The sequence below is a fragment of the Cylas formicarius genome, unplaced genomic scaffold, assembly GCF_029955315.1.
Source record: "Cylas formicarius isolate icCylForm1 unplaced genomic scaffold, icCylForm1.1 PGA_scaffold_4__25_contigs__length_36172078, whole genome shotgun sequence".
Lineage (NCBI taxonomy): Eukaryota > Metazoa > Arthropoda > Insecta > Coleoptera > Brentidae > Cylas > Cylas formicarius.
This window is the reverse complement of record NW_026844334.1, coordinates 32,219,099-32,240,840: the sequence shown is the minus strand read 5'-3', so window position 1 is coordinate 32,240,840 and position 21,742 is coordinate 32,219,099. Positions and strand designations below refer to the sequence as shown.

The window sequence follows — 21,742 nt, the reverse complement described above, 5'->3', positions numbered from 1 at the left end:
ATATGCTAAATATGTGCGAGTCTAGTGTATCTCAGAAGATGCTTCCTCCCAAATGTAGAAAACACTATTCTATTGAGACTAAGGAACTTATAAATAATGTTTATTTGACTCTCATTGAACGTGGTGCCAGCAACCAAGCATCTTTAGAAGAAACAGCCACATTGACGAAAATTCCAACATCAACTGTATGGAAAATTGTAAATAATCCCATTTCAGCGATGCTGACATTTTCTCGAATGTGGATGAAAGTGATCAAGATATAATACGGCGTAAAATTTACCAGTTATACGAAGAACAAAGCGTGCCTACATTAGATATCTTAATTAGGAGGCTTGAAAAAGACGAAACCGGTGTTAAATGTGGCAGAACTACCTTATGGAAATGTATTCAACACATGGGTTTCAGATTTAAAAAAATTGACAAAAGGCAAGTTTTAATGGAATATTTTAGAATTCGGAAATGGCGACTGGAATATCTAGAAAAAAATAGGATTTACAGAGAACAACAAACGCCAATTATTTACTTGGATGAAACCTGGTTCGACACTTTTGATACCCCAGAAAAGGGTTGGGTTGACTCAACTGATAAGTGTAAAACAAACGCGCCATCAAAAAGAGGTAAAAGAATAACTATTTTGCATGCTGGCTCTAAATATGGTTGGATTCCAAATGGACTTTCTCTGTCTGCGAAAAGTATTAAAGATTCTTATCTGAATTACCATGAAGACACCACCGTTGATTTATTTAAAAGTTGGTTTAAAAACAAACTAGTTCCAAACAGTCATCCTAATAGCGTAATTGTGATGGACAATACAAGTTATGACAGTAGACAGGTGACTAAAACCCCTTCCTCATGTGACACAAAAGCAATAATCCAAAACTACATGTATAATAACGACATTTATTTTCACGAAGATTATACCAAAAAGCAATTAATTGAGGTTATACAAAGCTTTAACTTATAAAATGAATACGTCTGTGATAATTATGCAAAAAATCTTTCCACTGTATATTTAATCCCATTGAACATGTTTGGTACCAACTGAAATCTGCCATTCGTCGTAACAATGTTTTTTTTCCAGTGTTAACTCCAATGTCCTCAAACTTATAGAAACCGAAGTTTTTAACATCTCTCCAAAAAATTGGGCAAATTCTGTTAAACATATAGAAAAAGCAGAACAATCGCATATCCATATTGCAAATAATATAAAACAAATAAGTAGGTAATAAAGATCATTTGTAATTTTATTTTAGATTTAAACATAAATACATACATAAATAAATAACTATTGTTTAGTATCTTTCCTAACAAAACCCCAAATAATTAAATTCTAAGCAAAGTACGGACCTGTTCGGCCATATTTCATTCTTACCGCTTGCCGGGTCTTTCCTTAATTCGTATCAGTTAGTCACTTTCTTATATCTATGAACATACTGTACCAGTTATTGATGGCAAATTTTGTGCCTTTTAAATTATGTGAACTATTTTTTATGCACGCGGTTTCCCAATTGGCGTTTGAATTTTTAAAAATTGCCGTAATTTTTAAATATTAAACTAATCTAAAAAAACAATATGTGATAAAATTACTATTTGCAAGACTATTTCATATATTTCATTTCAATTTTTTATAGTATTTATTCAACTAATGATTCAAGGATGGAAAATTTTTCCAGGGTATGATCCTCCCTTCGTTTGTTGAATTCACAAAACTCACTTGGCATTTTTAAGGTTATGTGTTAAACATAACCCTTGTCATGGAAAAAAATATATAATCAAAAATTGAAGAAAAAATACACAAAGTTTTGAAAAACATTTCAATATGTTTTGAAATTTTATGGAAATTATAATGGCAATACTATTTCCCACTTTTTTTATATATTATTCTTACTTAACAGTTTTTTAATTACAACGGAATAAAAATATTTTCCACATAATTTAAAAAGTACAGAAAGAAAAAAAAACTCCAATAAATAAGGATAAAAAGACTGCCAAATAGAAGAAAGAATGTGAGAAGCTGTTAACATGCTAGAAAGCACTGGATTTCTGTGGACTCTGGACTGGGTTACAAATGAAGTTGTATTGTAACTAATAGATTTTTAAAAATAATATATATTGTACAGGTCTGAAATTTATCGGCAACTATCATTGCAATTTGTCTGAACCTTACGGAATACCGTTTAATTTATGATCCTTGTCATTGAAAATTCACATTTTATTATTCTTTAGCAATAAGAAACTAGTTATAGAAGCATATAGTTTGCTGCCATAGGAAGTTATTTTTCAAATATTTAGGATATTGCTGAGTTGCCATGTCTACTCAAACCAACTTCATTTTTTAAATCCAAAGCACTATATTATTATTATTAATATTATTATGAAATTTTTAGATTCTGGTTTATTAATAAAAATTATTATTTGGAAAATTTAGCAAAAAACAGCTGTCATGAAAATTTATCTACACCTAAAAATATGAAGTTTCGGGTCCATGTTGCCAATAGTTTCTTTAATCGATTACAGCTGTCTTGAGCTGTTTTGAAGATTTTTGAAAAATTTAGCAAAACACAACAATTCTAAAAATAGTTTAAATAGCTTTCAACAATTATAACCATATTAAATTTGCTGATGTACCGATTTTGGACAGTTTTGGAGATAGAAGCAAAAAACTAGAATACGTTTTAAACAAAGAACAATTCGTTCGGTTATAACAACAAACTGATTGTTAGAGACAAAATAATACAATTAAAGGGTCGAAAAGTATTGTTGCATTGTTCAAAATGAAGATATTGTAAATTATTTTCAGAACATATTGATTGGATTTAGTAGAAAAATTAAAATATTGGAGGAACTATTAGGTTTAGATATGTATTATTATCAATAAAAAAGTTGAAGAATTTCACAACGAATTCAAAACACAATTTAAAAATATGGCTTTTCTTTAAAAAAAAAAAGTATGTTTTATTCGTCACGCTTTTTGAGCTACACTGTATACTTTAAAATAATTTTCAATTCTGCATCCTAACAATTTTTACGACTTCTTTACAACCATTTTCTAATAACTTTCGAAACCAATAAATATCGTTTACTTAACCTGTACACCGTAGTTTTCATCTTGACAATAATAAAATTCACACACATTCAAACCTTCATAATACTCCGATACGATTCAAAAGAGTAATACTACTTTTAAGTCTAGAATTAATCTTTTTCTTGTTCCAATCAAATACAATTCCACTTAAAAATAAGCCTTAATTTAGTGACATATTTTCCAAAAGCTGCTAAGTTTGTATACAATTGCAATAACTCAAATTAGATTCTTCGTTTTTAATTCTTAAAAATAAAATTGATGTATGGTCCCAGTAGATAGATGTAGATTACCGACTCCTATGGCCACAATTTTTAAAAATACCTTTACTTATTGAATTCGTAACATTCCGTTGAATCCTATATCCTACACAATCTTTTGAAGATCAAGCACTTGAAATTAAAAAAAAACGAGATATACCTAGTGGGCATACAATGTAAAATTTTATCTCGCATTTATAGCTTGCATAAAAAAATAAAGGCTTTTGGAATATACCAGAATACTTCTAAACTTGTAATGGTTTCTTCAGTTAAATTTAAATATTTTGAAGCCACTATGCAAACTAAAAGGTGGCTTATGGCACCAAACTAAGATTTTCTTGCCTCTACCGGCTCGTATCATTCATCAAACATGCGCTACTTTCTTATATTATGCCTCACAGACAATAAATTTTAAGTTTTAGGATACTTCCGCGACCAACTGTTTTCTTATTATTATGTGTCTATGAGATTCTGTCATATCTCAAACAACCTAATCCTAATCAAACCTACCAATTTAACCAATAGTCTAACTAACCTAACCTCACTAAACAAAACTAACCTAACTTGAGTGGAAAAAGTCACTAGAAAATGACAAGCTAAGTTATATTGAGAATTTTGCGCCCTCTGGTAGTGAAACAAGGAGCTTCGAAGTAATATACATAAGTTTAAGTTAAGTTTTGAAAATGCCTTTTTAATACCGGCGTTTTATTCAGTATGTAATTATAAAATAAAACAGCCTGACCCTCCACAAGAAACTACAAATTGGTTCTGTAGAACGACACTCCAATAAAATCGATTAATAATTACAACTTGTAACCTGTGAAAAATCGTTTCACCCGTTTTCTGTTTATCTATAGTTATTTTATAAAGTTTAAGTGTAATAGATGCTACGCAAAATATAAATATTTTCTTATCAAAAACGTTTCTTAGAACCAGTTGCAGGTATAACTGGACTTAGTTTTTTGAAAAAAAAAAGGATTTTTTTATACTAAATAGTAGTAGTAGATAAGTAGGCACATCGGTACCCCTATCTTTATAGAACAAAATTCGGCATGTATGTTTTATCAATCAATGCTTCCATCTGGTGAGTTATTGTTGCCAACCCGTACAAAAAAGCCCAGACAAATGCCAAATTTATACAAAAATCACCCTCAATAGTCTTAAGAATAATTATCTACGAAATTACTAAAATTGTCACAAAAATGTAACCAAATAAATCAACAATGTATCTGCGGTAACCTTGACATCAAAAATTAAAAAAAACTACCTGGTTAAGAATGGGCCTTGAATTGTTTTAAAATCTTTAGGCATGTACATATTGTATCCAAAACTTCAAACATTTTACTAAAGATGGCATCTATCGATAATAATTATAGCGGGTTGTTATTTTTATTGGGCCATTTAAACAACCATAAATTCGGCCATAAATCTATTAGCCAATAAAAGAATTGGCATTCAAAGAATACCCGGATCATATATCAAATAAAAATTGACAAATAGAACATTAATGAAACTTCCTAACCTGGGCTGGCCAACTGCTTATCCTCAAGAATTTGATGAACGTTATTAATCCTAAATGGTTTTCAAATGCACAATACTTATGAAATTATCTAAAAAAATGAGGATGACCTTTAGTCAAGAGCCTAAACCATTGTTTAAGTCCATTCTCATCAGGCATTTACAGAGTTTGCATGCACGAGTGCAACCCACATTACAGCATTTAGTACAGCGCATTTAAGTAATTTTAAAACTCAATCATTGTTAGAAAAATAAAAATGATTATTGTAGAATCCGTATTTTGAGATTTGAAGGTATAAATAATGTAATTTACACTTAGTGTAAGCTAAACAAAAGTATGACGAAACGATTATGTACACTTACCTCGAATATCATCAACAGCAAATTGACATACAATCTTCGAACTCCCAAAGACTTTCCGATTGATGCCAGAAATATTATTGAAAGTAAGAGCATCAAAAACGGCGTTAATAGGATGGAACCAATAAGTTCCAGGGCTGGAAGTAGCACCGCCATTTCGTATGAATAAATTTAACCAAAAGGTTATACAATTGTAATATTTAATGGAAAAATATCATCATTTATTCACTTGACACACTAAAGGTAAACACGCGACGCATTGTCTAACGAATCTTCTTTGGACAACCAACAGCTACCTTCACCCACGAATCACAGAACAAGCAATGAAAATAAATTACAATTTAAATCGAATCGAAGCCAAATTCTTATTGGAAATTCAATATGCAGCGTTGACAAACTTACTTGTATTTCCCTGAGGAAGAAGCAATAAGCTGCGTTCCGTATCAATTAATCGCATATGCCAATTTGGTTCAAATTCTTACCTTGGTTTTCTGTTCGTTTCCACTCCTGTTACTTGCTTATTTTCTTTCTGATGTTTTTGATTTTGTTTAACAAATTAACGAATTATTTACTAACTTGACTTAATGCATAGCGAACAATTAAATAGATTGATCAGAATAAATACTGATAGCAATTATGTGGGAAAGGGGTAATTTATTAATTCTATTCAGTCCTCGCATTAACGATTGGGTTCAGCGGTTAGTGATTTCGGAACGTGGCCTTATAATCGCCAACAACAACAAGCAAAACATATTATTACAGTCTTGCCTATTGAATTACATATTTTGGGATTAAAAAATTGTCTGTAAAATCTCAGACAACAGCAATAAAACAAAAAGCATTAGCGGTTATATATTTACTCCAGTTTACAGCGACAGTTTACTGGTGCACTGAGGTCACCTATCCCACATGAATCAAGTTTATGCTAGTAATTTAGATTTTTGATTCCGTTATTTTGGCTACTATAATTAAGCTTATGAGAAAAATTTAAATCTTTGAATTTTCGAAACAATCGTCAACATTGGAAAAATTGTTGTATATCCTAATCTATGCGTCAATAATTGCATAAAAAAATGAAGGAGAAGTAATCACTAAAACATTATCTAGGGTTAAGTTATGAACATTTCTTTTGGTAAAATTGTAGAAAACAAGGGAAGAAATTGAAAAGAAAAATGAATAAAGAACTTTGATTTATATGAAATTGCGACACACCAATTACACATCCAAACTTAAATAGTTTTGGTTAGTTTTGGTTAAGTAGTTGGAAGCAATCAAATTTGGCCCCCACTGCGTTTTAAAAATAGTAATTTTGGTTGTCATTATGAGACAGGGGACTTAACTATAAATAGAAGAGTAAGAAAGGATGTGGAAATAACGTTTTTTGACTGGAATAATGGTTAGTAATTAGTTTATTTTCTTCAAAAAATATATTTTTTATTTTATAGGCACTCTTGGGAGCCCAATTAGTTACTACTCTTGTGGTAATAAGCATAATTCAAAAAATAGGGCCTCACTTTTCTTTGGGAAGATGGTTATTATGTTCTACAGGCTTGATCCGCTACTTATATCCAACCGATGCAGAGTTGCGGCAATTGGCTAATATCCCTAAAGAAAAAAATAAAAACAGAAAAGGGGGAAAAATTGTCCAAAATGGAAAAGCTCCTGAAACTTTTCATATTGATCGATCAATAAATGTGCAGCTAGAAACTGCGAAAGTATCACATCTAGATGTTATTCATTTGCGTTATTACAGTGAATACCAATGGTTGGTCGACTTTGCATTATATGCTGCCATGGTTTATTTGATTACTGAGGTTCGAGGCAATATTTAAAATGGTAAAAGAAGTGTTGATAATTGTTCTTGAGTTTCAGGTATATCAGATTTGGCTTACCATAAAGGATGAAATCAATTTAAGTATGATATGGTGTTTGTTAGTAATTCTCTTTGCAAAGTATCCTTTTTTATCGTTTTGTTCTTATAATTGTTAAACATTTTATCTCCTTAATAAACTATTAGAAAATTGTTAGCAGGTCTTACAATCCAGTACTTTAAAGGTGAAGAATCTGTGGGAGAAAGGTCCACTTGTATTGTGATGGGATTTATATATTTACTCATCTCAATGATAACCTTAATAATTGATGAAAATATTTTGGAATTTGGCTTAGAGGAAGCATATACCTCTTTTAACAGGACGGCTTCTCTGTTTTTAGACAAACAGGATTTGAGTTCTTCGTAGGTTAATAATCTACTTTACTTTAATATCAGGTAGAGTTATGTCGATTCATTGTAGTGGCCCTGCTTCAAAGATATTTATCAAATTTTGTCTTGCCTTATGGTGCGGAATGCTAGGAGCCCTATTCACATTTCCAGGATTAAGGATAGCTAAGATGCATTGGGACTTGCTAAAGTATGTTCCAAGTTTCTGGATTCGAAACTATTCACTTAACTGTAGTTCTGTTCAGATATTTTAGAGAAAATCGATTAAAACAAATTTTATTGAATGTTAGCTTTGCACTGCCGTTTCTTCTGGTTGTCCTTTGGATTAAGCCTGTTACGAAGGATTACTTGACGGTGAGAGTATTTTCCGGGAGAGGTGCTCCTTTGTAAGTATTACTCTTTTTTTTTGAATTCTTCTCTTCGTTTAACAGCAATTTCCAGTAAGATGTTGATTTTCAAATATAAATTTACGAGTTTTCTTCTTAAATAGACTTATTTTATTTCTCAGTCTTTAAAAGGCAACATATATAATGTAGGTCCCAAATATTAAAAAAAAAAAATTATAAAATTCACTTCAGGAGTTGATTAGCATTCAACATTCCTTTACTAAACAGCAAAACAGTATCGCCTGCATATGAGATAAGCCTTTGATTTATATTGAATAATGTCAGTCCCTTAACAGATAGATTAGAAAGTGTCCTAATACTGTGACCTGCGGTAGACCCATAAGTATAATTTCCAATTCGCTTGTCATAACTGTATGCTGTTAGCTCCTAAGCACTGTGCCTCTAATTCCATTGTGTTCGACAACAATCAATAGATTCATGTGAGGCATCCTGTTTTATGTTTTGGCTAAGTTCATAAATATTGTCGCCATTGATCTCATCAATCACATGACACTGTGAAGTTGTTTTAAACGAAGACCATAAACTTGCAGAATGACTGAACAAAGTTTTGAGGTAGCCAGATTGGTAGCCATAGTATTTACTATGTGTTTGAAAATCGCTCTGATGCCTTGGTATCTTCAAGCATATTTAGATATGGCTTATCGCAGAACTGAGGAGCAGAAGAAAGAGGCTGGAAGGATTACTAACATAGAATTTCAAAAAAAAGTGAATATTACAATTACTTTTATTCATGCCTTGTCTTTATTTTGTTTGTTGTTTCAGATTGCAGCTGTATTTTACTACTTATGCGTGGTGACTTTACAATACATCGCGCCTATTATTATATGCTTGTTCTTGACACTTATGTACAAAACACTCAGTGAATACCAGTGGAACTGGTTATACAGTGGTGTTTCTGGTCTTGAGATATTGGACCAAAATAATTCAGCTTCTTCTAAGTTGAATATAGATCCTTTCCATTTGGCGGATAACAGCGGCACAATCTCAGAATCCGTTGAGGTCTTCCATCTCAAATTAGAAAGTTTAAAAGCAGTAAGATCAAATAACTTAAGTTTTCTGTGGTGGTATGCATATTTATTTTTCAGATATTTACAGCAAGCATTTTCAAAGGTCTTTTGGGATTTGCAACTTGGTGGTGTTGTTTTTTGTATTTTGCAACAACTTCTGTAGGACTGATTTACCAATCTTATTTTTCTATTGTTTAATATTAAAGTTTGTTTGAAACTTTCTTTGATTTTTTGATTAGGCATGTAGTTAACCACATATTGTGCTTACAAAATATAATATATTTGCAGGTTGCGCAGTATGTAATTATATTTATTAACTTATCTACCTCAACCTGCCCAAAACAACACAGTACAATACAGACATTTGCGCATAGTGGAAAACTTCAATCATGCTTCTATTCATGCCATTTATTACTTTGCGTTAGGTGTGTGATGTTAATAGTTATGGTTAAGGAAAGCCTATTTTAGGAGTGGAAAAAAATACAAAAACTTAAATTGATTTAAAATCAGAATACCTCACAGACATCAAGTTATAGTATCCAAATATGTTGCGGTTGATTTGAATTAAAATTTGAAATGTTATTTTTAGTACAAAAAAAGTACGGCTATGCTATCATTTTTTTCCGCAATTCTTTCTGGAAGTTAAAAATATACATTCAAAGAAACGGTTTCCCTTCATTATTATTACAGTCTACGTAACATCCTGTTTCACGCAACAAAAAACGTGCCATGTTCTTTTGTTTTTCTAAATTCGGTTATAATTAGTAGGGAATACTTCAGAAAAATTTGAACGGGCAGGAAATATTTTATACCTATTGTAGGACAACGACATGAAACATTTATCCTTTTTATTTTTTAAATACAATATTGGATAGTTTAGTTCGGATTCTTAAAAATTCTCCATTTTTATAGAAGATTATGGAAACATCTACGATCTACGAGACAATTAACCAACCAGAATATCCAGGAAAGCACGTCTAAATTTAAAAGTTGCCGCCAAAACTGCTTTCATGAGAATTTTCAAACGATTTTAGACGAAATATTGATATTTTATTCACTCTTTAGCAAATCAATAGCAAAAATTATTAATTTTCAGCAGCACACATTTAGAAAAAAAAATGAATGAAATATTTCTTTTACGGAGCGAATAAGAAGAGGCATGAATTTGATTTTATGACGTGCGTTATTGGTTGACGTTTAGAAGTTTCTGGAAGCTTGGTTTGACCTCCGTATAAAATCGGCCATTTCCGAAATTTTTCACGATTTGTTCATTGCAGTTGTTGTAGGTTACAACTAATTTTTAAGTTCGTATTTAAAGTTGTGTGTTCAATCGAAAAAGTAATAAAATAAGGTGAGCCGAAATTGATATTTATCGTTTTTGTTATTGATACGATTATTTTTGACGTTGCTGACTGAAAAAAAGACGTAATGCCCTTTTAAGACACGTGCTTGTGTCTTTCGCTGCAATAATTTGCTTTATGAGTATTCTTTGTTCATGATATATGTTTCATTATCTGCCAGTTTGGGTAATTAAAAATTAACGGTTGGGCGTTAGTTCTGGTGGTTCAAGGTTGTTGCTGACGGAAATCGGTGAACCTTGGTTGCCATAAAATTCCCATCGATGCGTCAGCCACGGATGAATTAAAATAAATCGACTCCCTATCTAATCGGAATAAAAGTCTTATTATTCATATATTTGTTCTTGGAAAGTATAACTTTGGCGCCATTTTTGTACGCTTGCCAATGGCGATAAAATATTTTTTACAAATTAAATATTAAATTTGTTACAGAAAAATGGCAAAAGCACCAGCAGTTGGTATTGATTTGGGAACAACTTATTCCTGTGTCGGGGTGTTCCAGCACGGGAAGGTCGAAATTATTGCAAATGACCAAGGTAACAGGACGACACCTTCATATGTCGCCTTCACAGATACCGAGCGTCTCATCGGAGATGCCGCTAAGAACCAGGTTGCCATGAACCCCAACAACACAGTTTTTGGTTAGTTTGCGCATACAACTTGTCAAGAAAGTAAAATTGCTGACTGTACGCTCATATTTCAGATGCGAAGCGGTTAATTGGACGTAGGTTCGACGATCCCGCAATACAAGCGGATATGAAACACTGGCCTTTCGACGTGGTGAATGATAATGGGAAACCCAAAATTAAAGTAGACTACAAGGGAGAATCGAAAACATTCTTCCCAGAAGAAATCAGCTCCATGGTCCTCACTAAGATGAAGGAAACTGCAGAAGCATACTTGGGCAAAAATGTTACCAACGCTGTCATCACAGTGCCTGCCTACTTTAACGATTCACAGCGTCAAGCCACAAAAGATGCGGGAACCATCTCAGGTCTGCAAGTTCTACGTATTATTAATGAACCTACTGCAGCTGCCATCGCGTATGGTCTCGATAAAAAAGGGCACGGGGAACGCAACGTCCTCATTTTCGATTTGGGCGGTGGTACTTTCGATGTGTCAATTTTGACAATCGAAGATGGTATTTTTGAAGTGAAATCTACTGCCGGAGACACTCACTTGGGTGGTGAAGATTTCGACAACAGAATGGTCAACCACTTTGTACAAGAGTTCAAACGCAAGTACAAAAAAGACCTGACCAGCAACAAACGTGCCTTAAGAAGATTGAGGACGGCGTGTGAAAGGGCGAAACGTACCCTTTCATCATCCACCCAAGCCAGCATAGAAATTGATTCCCTGTTTGAGGGCATCGATTTTTACACCTCGATCACCCGTGCCCGTTTTGAGGAATTGAACGCCGATTTGTTCCGTTCCACCATGGAACCGGTCGAGAAGGCCATACGCGACGCCAAAATGGACAAAGCCCAAGTCCACGACATCGTCCTCGTCGGGGGCTCCACCCGTATCCCCAAAGTACAGAAGCTCCTCCAAGATTTCTTCAACGGAAAAGAATTGAACAAGTCCATCAACCCCGACGAAGCCGTGGCCTACGGAGCTGCAGTACAGGCCGCCATTTTACACGGAGACAAGTCCGAAGAAGTCCAGGATTTGCTGTTGCTGGACGTTACTCCGCTGTCGTTGGGTATCGAAACGGCAGGAGGCGTGATGACTGCCTTGATCAAACGAAACACCACCATTCCCACCAAGCAAACCCAGACCTTTACCACATACTCGGATAATCAGCCAGGAGTACTTATTCAGGTAAATATCGCATATTTGGTGACTCACTTCATTTCCAGGAAATAAAATTTAGTCTTTGAATTTAAATTTGCCCAGGTGTTCTTAAATTGTTCAAATCAATTGATGTTCGGGAGTTTATAATAATAATCTTTGCCGATTGAATATGACCGAACAAGGTCCCACAGCTTCAGCAATAATCTACTCTCATGAACCACACTAATGGAGAAACTAGAAGTTTATTGATAATAAAATAATTCAAAAAGTTCAAAAGGGAATAGTTTTTGAGAACAGGGTGTTGAAATATTGCGAAAAAAAAAATCCTTTTCCTTGTTTTTAAAAAAACGTCTACATACTCACTTTTAAACGTTAATAGGTGTGATCTCTACTCAAAGACAAATTTACAGCATAGACAAACTTGTTTCTATGGGAATCAGTGGCGTGGAACCGCTTTTTGAACAATTTAAGTAATAAAAAAAATATGCCAATGGCTTATCGCAATTTTGTTAATAAATTTAAATGCCCTGATCAATACAAAACGAAAATGAAACGTGTTATTTACATAACAATCATAGAAATTATACTGATAATTTAATAACTAATTTTATTAACAAAGTAAAGGCAAAGAGATTTTTAAAAAATACTGAAAAACTATTTTTTTGTTTGTTAAAAGTTTCCCCATTATAATTTGGACCACCCTGTATAATGAAAATGCATTGAACTAATAATCATTACAAAAATGCAACGCCACATATTAAAAACAAAATTTAAAATAGCCTGATCAAACTTAAAATTATAGAAACGAAAGTGCTCAGTGCTCGAATGTGCAATATTCTATATGCCTTAATTGCCATAAATATTCATTGTTCAAAGAGAGTATAAAGTAGAATTATGCTTGGAAATGCTCAATGCTCATGTCACTGGTATATAAACTCATGTTCTCAGGGAATTAATTTATATTTTTTCTCACTACTTTTGGCAAAATGTAGTCATTATCTAGCCGGGAAATTTATGACCTAAAAAATTCTAATTTAAAGCGCCACAATTTAAAACACTACCATCAATGTTTTGTTTGACTCTTTTTCCAAGGGACCAGAGGTAAATAGGGAAGAAGTTATATATATCATCATAAAACAAGGAATTTAGTTATAAGCAAAAATTCAACAGCTTCTATGTCGATATCCACGAATTTTGATGGCTTTTGGGCTGGATTTATAAAAAATATTTTTTTTGTATAGTCTACGTTTTTGAGTTTTTGCCTCCTTCAGTACTAATAATAGTCTCTTGTGTAACGTGTGACATGGTCCACGATTTGCCGAAACGTTGACTAAATCTTATTTTTTTTATAAATTCAACCATCAAGTGCTTTTTTGTAAACAATTTAAAGCGGAAATATTTTTTTTTATCATCTTTATCAATCTTCAAAAATGTTAAGAAGACATAATAATGATTACGAATTGTCCGATCGTTGGTTTTCGCACATCAACTAATTTTTTTCCAGAATACCAGTGGTGTCATCACAAGAAACATTTAAAGATGTTGATTCTCGAAAAAAAAATGTTTGAATTTATTTGTTTTTTCATCTGCTAGCGTGATTCTGTTGAAATTTTCCAATAAGGCATTTTAAAGTGATTTTAATTTTAATAATAATAAGTTTCTGTTGTGTCGTTTGAAGTGTAGATTCGAAATATCGGGTCCAAAAAATTTAGATGATGATATTTAAATGTCATGCCAGACTGGAGTTTATGAGCTACTCTTGTGATTAGTTTAAAATCTGAAGATTCGTAAATGCAGTTGAAATTTAAAGTTTTGTTTTTTAAACATTCGCTCATCAGAATTCTGCGTTTGCAGGTATATGAAGGTGAACGTGCCATGACAAAGGATAACAATCTCCTTGGTAAATTCGAATTGACCGGCATCCCACCCGCGCCTAGAGGTGTTCCTCAAATCGAGGTAACCTTCGATATCGACGCCAACGGTATTTTGAACGTCACCGCCATCGAAAAGTCCACCAACAAGGAGAACAAGATCACCATCACCAACGATAAGGGGCGTCTCAGCAAAGAGGATATCGAACGCATGGTTAATGAAGCTGAGAAATACCGTAATGAGGACGAGAAACAGAGGAACACGATCTCGGCCAAAAACGCTCTCGAATCGTATTGTTTCAACGTCAAGAGTACCGCCGAAGACGACAAGATCAAGGACAAGATTAGCGAGAGCGACAAGCAGACCGTCTTGGAGAAGTGCAACGAGGTCATCGCTTGGTTGGACGCGAACCAGTTGGCCGAAAAAGAAGAATACGAGCACAAACAGAAGGAACTGGAAAATATCTGCAATCCCATCATCACCAAGCTTTATCAGGGTGCAGGAGGTGCGCCGGGCGGCGGTATGCCGGGAGGTTTTCCTGGAGCTGGCGGTGCCGCCCCCGGAGCGGGAGCGGGAGCCGGAGGCGCCGGACCAACAATCGAAGAAGTCGATTAAATCGAACAAGTCTTCGATCATCCGTCGTTTGACTCAGTATTATAATTTTTCTTTGCGGACAATGCTTTGATATTTTATTTTCGGTTACTGTACTCCTTGTCAACTTTAAAAATTTCGGCCACCAAAGATTTTTTTTGTTCAAGTTTAAATCGCAACGATTTTTTTTTAAACATTAATAAACAAGTCGACGAGCTGAAGGTGTTTGATTGCCCCTTACTTAGGGTATACTTTTGGCTTTAATTAGGACCTGGAAAAATAGAGGTCAGCCGATAGTCCTAGGTTTTTTTTCTATTGAACTTGAGGGAATTTTTTGGTCTTTGATTTAAAGGATTTGTATAAACTGCAGATTTAAAAAAAACTACCACTTATAGGATACACGTCATAATTTTGTTATTTTAAATAGAATGCTCTATTCATTTTTGTTGCAATGAATTGGTAGTGTCGAATTTAAATTTACGTTGTTTACAAAGGAGATTTGAAACTTGACAGGAAAGAATTTTCTGTCTTGATTGATTGAAAATTGCCTTTCGAAGAAGTTCATTCATTTAATTTTGATAATGCGTAAAATTAAGAAAATTCACGGAACTGCCGTACAAAATCTTATGTTCCATCTAAAATGGTATGGCAGGAATAAATGCCTAAGCTTGTGCAAGGGTTCGGCGTTCTGTTCAATTAAAGCACGCAACTAATATGATTTTTTATGATAACGGTAACGCATGGGTAAAAGGTAAACCTGAACAAAATTTACTTTGTTTCTCTAGTAGAATCTAAAAATGAAATGATATACAGGTGGTGCCATTTAAACTAAGCAAAATCTTGCCACGTTTATATAAAAGCGGCAACATTGTTTGCTTGCTTCCTTTTACATCGCTGTGTATAATTTAAAGTAAATCCGTTGATCCGTTCGCCAGATACTTCTAATAGACTATCCATTGTGCGCCATCCGGTATATACATGTTGGTTTAGAACGTTCTACGTTCTGAGATTCTCTAGTTCTCTTTCCTTAAATTTCTATTTTATTGACCCATTTCGACTTTTCCTGGGTCTCGCTCTTTTATTTTTTCCTTCAATTGTATTATTTGTTCCTTTATGGGCAAGTTGAGGGGAATCCAGCCCAGAAGTTATAAGTTTTCAAATTACCGAGAAGTACTTGGTGATCGTTGAGTATAGTCAGAATATTTCCTTACTTAATCTTTAAAGGACGTACACCTGTAAAGTGATCTGCATTTCCCTTTGTTCATTCATACATGATTTATAAAAATTAACCTCGCATTCTTCGGATAAATTTGGTCATAGTCTTTCCCATCAAGTTTTTATCTTATTAAGGAAAACTTATTTCCGGTTTCCCAAGTACTTTAAATTGCCGTCATGGATTTACACAACAAAATTTTTGACCAACACTAAAATTTAGTTGCGTCTATGGGAAAGATACCGGGTGTTTTTGGTACATTCTATTAAGGGTCATGATATTTCTCGATAAAAATGAAGGAAAAGTTATAGAATTTGTGACTAACAACTCGTACAACACCAACCATTTGAACTATCAACTGCCAAGGCACTTATAAATAGAAAGAACTATCAACAGCCAAGCACTTATAAATAGAAAAACTGACGGTGTTTTGTAACGAGATGCCTAAAAATTTTTGAATGTTTCTTCTGTGTTCGTGTGACTTTTATACAGGGTTTTAAAAAATACGAGCCAATAAATAAGGGGGTGATTTCTCAGATCGTTTTATAAAATTTTCCAAGATACAGGTCCAAGATTTGGTCCAGTGGCGATACACAGGCGGCAACTTTATAAAATTTATTGATAAAAATGTACGCCACTGGCTTTAATTTAATTTCGATACTTTCCTGAAATAAAGAGACTAAAACTGCTACTTTAACACTCGGAAACACCGCTGTCAAATTTAGAACAAATCCGTGAGAAGATATTTGAACTAGTTAAAAAAAAATCGTTATCAACCTGTATCTTTTATAGGAACTTTTTCCATTAAATGATCTGAAGAATTAACCCCTTGAAAATTGCGTCTTTTTAACCGAAATTTACTTAAAAAAAATTTCGATTAGTTTTGGTTAGTTTAGCCTTCGTTAGGTTGTAAGTAAGTATATGATATGTTTTTCTTTTGAAGGTTTTTGTTTAAAAATTAACTGATTTGACATCATTAAAATGCGCATTTGAGTGAGTTATTTCAAACGCACTTTGACTTTGACGTCATATATATCATGTAAGTCATTTGACACCCGTAAAATTTGTTATTTTGCACTCCTTCATTGAAAAATTTCTTATGCAATCCCTTTATGGGGACACAGTACGGCAGCACAGACCATTTTTAGATTGCAAAAGAGAACAGTTAGGGTTATGTGTGGTCTGCATCATCGTGCCCACTGTATTTCTGAGACACAGAATTATGCCCTTGCCGTGCACGTTTATTTATTGTACTGTGATAGAAATTCATCATAAAAAGTCAAATTTGCCATCCACCAGTAAAAACCACTCTTATAATTCAAGATTTGAGTTGATCACTATCCCGCTACACAAGTTAACGAAATCTGTTTCTAATTCCTTGAATTACACTCTGTATAATAAACTGCCTACATCTATCAAAATGCTCTCCAACAAAAAATTTAAAACAACAATGAAGCAATACCTGCTTGTCCATTCTTTTTATTCCGTTCAAGAATACCTTGATAGCAATTTTTGTTTTCGACAAAAAGGAATTATCTTTTTATTATTTTTTAATTATCTTTGTCTTTTTTTTGTATTTAAAATGTATTGTTATTTATATTGTAACGTAGTGTTTATATTTAATTGTTTTACTTTTTATACTTAAACTGTATTTTTAATATTGTACAATATTATTACTCTGACTTGCTATAATGTACAGATGATTAACCCTGCAGTATCAAATTTTAAATAAAACCATTGCTTTATGTTAAAAATTAAAAATGCAGAATAGGAAAATTAAAAGCTTTCAGCTTCTACATCATCTATTCTAATTTGGTTTCTTGAGTGAACAGAATTTAAGATATCAATCTTAGAGGCGGACAAAAATTAAAGATTAAAATGAATAAGGATGCTTAATATAAATATTTTATTCTGAAAAAAATTTCAACAAGTTAGAAAGAGATCACAAATACAACACAAACCATAGAAAAATCACTGCTTAATAGCATATAAAACGGCAGTAATAAGATCAATGAAGGATCACAAGTTTCACAATTTCAGAAACATATATTTATTTCAAATTTTAGTCTCGCTAGCTAAGTTCCACACCAGAATATTAGAATCAATCCAAGTAACTAATGATAGGCAAGATTCTTATACTTGAGCTCTATTTGGTAGATTTTTTGGACAAAAATTTTAAGAGTTTTAAATCACCATAATAATCATCTCCATTTTGTTTTGAAACTTGCGCAAAATTCAATTGTCTATTATTGAACTACCCTATAATCAATTAACAAATCTGTAAAACAAATATATATGTATATATCCATTAAAATTGAAAAAAAAAAGTTAAAAATAAATTAGCCTTGCTTCTGCAGGGTTTTGTTCCATTGGACAATAGGGACACTTTAACCTGAAATTAAAAAAAAAAACATTAAAAATATGCTAAATAATAATAGATGTTCATGGGTTATACACATTTTTACTTTGTATTATGATTTTGTTATTATATTTTTTTAATTGAATATATTAATGCATGAATTAACTAAAAGAACTTTATTTCACAAATTTTATAAAATGAAATATTCTATTTAAAAAAAATTATCAAATCATTTTTTAGTAAATTTTTATTGTTCATTGTTCATATTTTTGTTAACAATCAGCTATTTATTTCACAAAAGTGAAAAAAGTAATACCAGGTACCAACATAACATAACATACGTAGCATAATATAACAATTTTAAGTAGTGACGGAAGTAATGAGGATCTGAAATTATTTTTCAATTCATTTTCTACAAAATTCCTTTGCCTTGTAGGAAGTTGCTATAATGTACTTATAGAAGACTGAAACATTTTAACACATCCTACAACTTTATTTACAGATACGGAGAGTTAGGTTTATCTAAGTTTGATAATGCATCTTTTTTTATTAGGTAATAGAAAAATTGTCAAAAATTCCAAAAAAAAATTAAAATACCCTTTTCAGTTCTGTAGTCAGAAAATTTTTAGAATACAGTCAACAGGCTTTGTCACTCTGTACAGCAATTTCAAACTATAAATTATTTGATATGCTCATACTTGAAAGACTTGGTTTTTGCTGTTATAATAATTTATAAGTAAACACATACTTATTTCCGTTGCAAAGTTTATTAAGAGCATCTCTGGATATAACATGTCCACATATCAGTTTCATAGGAGGATTATTTTTTGTTGACTGTTGCCTTAAAATAGGACAGGCAAACATCGAATGATACCTTGCTTCATTGCCAAGGTCAATTTCAATCTGAAACAACATAATTTAAGCATAAAACAAAAAATGATAAAATAACAAATTTTGAGAGGACAACTAGTAAAATTGGGGTCATAACGCAAACGCAACGCAGATACTTGCTTGAAATTCTGAACTGTTTGTATTGTTACTGTTCTATATTGCTTTATGGATATAGAGAAGGTTAATTTTTGCAGTTAGTTTTTAAAGGAGGTTTTTAATTATAGAATCCCAAGAAAAAAGACAGCTGTTATTTTGAGCTATTCAGCTGAAAACAATAGTAACCACCATTTAAAAAGGCATTAGCTAAAGCACACTAGGTGGTCAGTTCCAAAATAACTGATAAAGACTTTACACCTCATTTAATCAATTCTAAAAATTACTCTGGCAGAATCAAACAAACGTCGCCAGTAACAATAATAAACTTTTATAAAATGTTTTTCTATAAATATCTGTCATATTAGTGTTCAAAATATACAGAGTGTTTCATTTAAAATAAGCGAGTTAATTTCACTTCAAGTAAAACCGGAGTGTTATTAAATTAGTTATTTGATATACTTTATTATTATTATAATACTTTCTTTATATAACATCTCTAAAGTTCAAATTTATTCATTTTTTTACAATTATTTCTTCACTGACATTGGGTATATGTATATGTGTATTTTTTAAAATTGTTTTTGTATTGTTGCTAGTCATCTGTCAGACCTGGCTTAAAGGTAAAACTAATCGGGAAAAAAAGTGCACACAGGAAAAGGGTTTTATAGTAATCCAATGTTGCCGGCTTAATTTGGATAGTTTCTGTTATTCTATTGTTGCATAAGCATAACAGAAACTATCCAAATACTTGCTGGCAGATAGAGTAAATAGAGCCAGCAACTTTGGATTATGGTCAAACATTGAACTCCTACACACAGTAGGTACAAACTTGTAATAAAGTTGACTAGACAGGATAATTTAGAGAAATACTTTTGGAAATTATGTAATTTACTGTGAATTGCATTGTCTTTGTTATATCTACACTGTTACTGGTACAACTAATGCAACTAATTCAAGAGTGGGGATAGCAGAGACTTGAAAACAGCTCTCTATCAGAGTTAATTACAAGTGGACCTCTCAAATTTGTTTAAAAACTTACAGGCAACTCATCTTTGACATTCCACACACTGGTCACCTGCCTCTGCATCATTACTTGTTTGATATTAAGGAGAGCTGGTATTGCCATGCAACCAGAGTTAATACAGGTTATTAATGGGCTGTTTACACATACTCCTAGTAGTTGACATGCATCTCTTATGAACATTTCATAGATCTCACCCCACATTTCAGAATACAAATAGGTACTGTATGGCGACGTTGTGATACCATTGGGAACATACAATAACATTCCCATTAATGTTTGTATATCTGAAAAAACCAGATGTGTCAAGAAGTATCCCCTACCTACCTCAATATTTTCTACTTATTCTTTATATGAGTATAAACATTTCTGTAGAGGAAAAATGGTTAATTCTGAAATAAAAACCGTTTTTAACTTTACCTTTTTCATGTTTATGAACAAATTTTCTAAAATGAGTTCGTGCATAAGCAATTGCTTCATTTTGAAAATTTGGTCCCTTTTTAAGTAACTCAATGTATTTTAGACGATGGATCATGAACTCCAATGAGGAGTTTTGTGCGTCTAAAGCTTCATGATGAACAGTGGCCCAAGCTAACAGTGGTTCTAAATCTTTGTTTTTCAAACTATCAGAAATGTGGTGTACTTCAGTGAATGGCTCTTTTTCATGAGGCTCAATCAGTATTTCGCCTTCCATCGCTAACACATCTGCAACATCGTGCATTCCTTGCCTAAAAATTTTCCACTAAAAAAACAAAAATTGATTTAAAATTATATTTACCTATAGTAATGTTGACATATTATTTTATTGATGATCTGTATTTTTTCAGGGTGATTGAATACGTCGTCCCGACTACATGCGGCAAAATCAGCAGTGAAATTCCTGTCAATTGATTTGCCCACTTTGGACACTGTACTATGCAAATCTCTATGTTCAGTTGCCAAACGTGAAATAGTTTCCTTTACTTTCGCCATTTCTTGTTGAAGCAAACTGATTTGAACATTTGTTAAGACATGATTTTCTGGTGCTAAAAATAAAGACAAAGAGACAATAGCGTGATATTTGTATTTCAATCTCTTACCGTTGTGATATTCTTGCTTCAAATTCTCAATATGGTTAATGATATCAGAAAGAACGCGCTTGGAATGTTCGTTGATGGCACCGAATTTGGATAAAACTTTGTCGACATCTTTCTCAACAGCCAAACAAGCTTCCATGTTTGTTTTCGTAACGGGCAATAAAAACAAATTCTCAAATCGTCATGTACATGCCATGTGTCAAACTTTTATGTTTTAAATTGATCATAGACCAGAGCTACAGTTTTACTGCAAACATACCTTTGCATAATATAATTCGACGGTATAATGACTTTACCACATTGGCCAATTCAATTAAGGCCACGCGACGGAAAATTGAAGACCTGATACCAGCGGTAGCCATAGATATATGAGTGTGACTTTGGTCAGTTAATAATCAAAGTTGCAAGACGACTGCTACTATGATTTGTTGAAATGGTGGAAACTCCAGGAAAGGATAGTTTTTGATTTGTATTTGCTCGTTTCTGCAGAATTTTATTTTAATTTTATTTATCATCTTTCTCTTGATAGGGCAGGCACTTTTAAAACCAACGAAATTTTGAAGAGAGACATTCACTCTATTCAAGCTATTAGTCAATATAGTGACCCTACTACGGTAAA

General features: G+C 32.7%; 4 protein-coding genes across 7 annotated transcripts in view; 2 read left to right on the top strand and 2 right to left on the bottom strand.

Annotated features, from left to right (window-relative positions):
* The window catches only part of LOC132700307 (glycerol-3-phosphate acyltransferase 3-like), a 59,339-nt gene extending 53,794 nt beyond the window's left edge, over window positions 1–5,545 (bottom strand). For both annotated transcript variants that reach the window (XM_060667506.1, XM_060667505.1), the window contains exon 1: window positions 5,224–5,545. In XM_060667506.1, coding sequence (XP_060523489.1) covers window positions 5,224–5,376 — 153 coding nt within the window. In that variant the 5' untranslated portion in view covers window positions 5,377–5,545. The remainder of the gene's footprint in view (window positions 1–5,223) is intronic.
* Window positions 5,546–6,227: 682 nt separating this feature from the next.
* LOC132700577 (transmembrane protein 161B) lies at window positions 6,228–10,203 on the top strand. 2 transcript variants are annotated; one of them, XM_060667989.1, is made up of 9 exons: window positions 6,228–6,616; window positions 6,666–7,034; window positions 7,093–7,172; window positions 7,238–7,453; window positions 7,512–7,628; window positions 7,684–7,824; window positions 8,376–8,550; window positions 8,608–8,877; window positions 8,931–10,203. In XM_060667989.1, exons 1-9 carry the CDS (start codon window positions 6,614–6,616, stop codon window positions 9,048–9,050), a joined length of 1,491 nt encoding a protein of 496 aa, XP_060523972.1. In that variant the 5' UTR covers window positions 6,228–6,613; the 3' UTR covers window positions 9,051–10,203. The 2 variants fall into 2 exon arrangements, with proteins under 2 accessions (XP_060523972.1, XP_060523973.1); XM_060667990.1 differs by lacking the exons at window positions 6,228–6,616; window positions 6,666–7,034; window positions 7,093–7,172 and having other exon boundaries at window positions 7,316–7,457.
* Window positions 10,053–14,684, top strand: LOC132700576 (heat shock 70 kDa protein cognate 4). The gene is made up of 4 exons (XM_060667988.1): window positions 10,053–10,203; window positions 10,643–10,851; window positions 10,914–12,031; window positions 13,859–14,684. The coding sequence occupies exons 2-4, from the start codon at window positions 10,647–10,649 to the stop codon at window positions 14,489–14,491; spliced, it is 1,956 nt and encodes a 651-aa protein (XP_060523971.1). The 5' UTR covers window positions 10,053–10,203; window positions 10,643–10,646; the 3' UTR covers window positions 14,492–14,684.
* Window positions 14,685–17,425: 2,741 nt separating this feature from the next.
* LOC132700560 (E3 ubiquitin-protein ligase RMND5A) lies at window positions 17,426–21,463 on the bottom strand. Of its 2 annotated transcripts, XM_060667961.1 has the most exons (6): window positions 21,127–21,303; window positions 20,826–21,072; window positions 20,468–20,775; window positions 20,066–20,334; window positions 18,788–18,942; window positions 17,469–18,072 (listed from the first exon to the last, which is right to left on the bottom strand). In XM_060667961.1, the coding sequence occupies exons 1-6, from the start codon at window positions 21,260–21,262 to the stop codon at window positions 18,009–18,011; spliced, it is 1,179 nt and encodes a 392-aa protein (XP_060523944.1). In that variant the 5' UTR covers window positions 21,263–21,303; the 3' UTR covers window positions 17,469–18,008. The 2 variants fall into 2 exon arrangements, with proteins under 2 accessions (XP_060523943.1, XP_060523944.1); XM_060667960.1 differs by lacking the exon at window positions 18,788–18,942 and having other exon boundaries at window positions 17,426–18,072; window positions 21,127–21,463.
* Window positions 21,464–21,742: the final 279 nt, after the last annotated feature.

Coding starts and splice junctions, on each gene's coding strand:
- LOC132700577 (XM_060667989.1), top strand. Junction 7,173..7,237: donor TTAGTAATTCTCTTTGCAAA/GTATCCTTTTTT, acceptor ATAAACTATTAG/AAAATTGTTAGCAGGTCTTA. Junction 7,454..7,511: donor AAACAGGATTTGAGTTCTTC/GTAGGTTAATAA, acceptor GATTCATTGTAG/TGGCCCTGCTTCAAAGATAT.
- LOC132700560 (XM_060667961.1), bottom strand. CDS start 21,262: ATGGAAGCTTGTTTGGCTGTTGAGAAAGATGTCGACAAAGTTTTATCC. Junction 21,073..21,126: donor GAAGCAAGAATATCACAACG/GTAAGAGATTGA, acceptor CTTTATTTTTAG/CACCAGAAAATCATGTCTTA. Junction 18,073..18,787: donor AAACTTTGCAACGGAAATAA/GTATGTGTTTAC, acceptor TTTTAATTTCAG/GTTAAAGTGTCCCTATTGTC.
- LOC132700576 (XM_060667988.1), top strand. CDS start 10,647: ATGGCAAAAGCACCAGCAGTTGGTATTGATTTGGGAACAACTTATTCC. Junction 10,852..10,913: donor CCCCAACAACACAGTTTTTG/GTTAGTTTGCGC, acceptor CTCATATTTCAG/ATGCGAAGCGGTTAATTGGA. Junction 12,032..13,858: donor AGCCAGGAGTACTTATTCAG/GTAAATATCGCA, acceptor CTGCGTTTGCAG/GTATATGAAGGTGAACGTGC.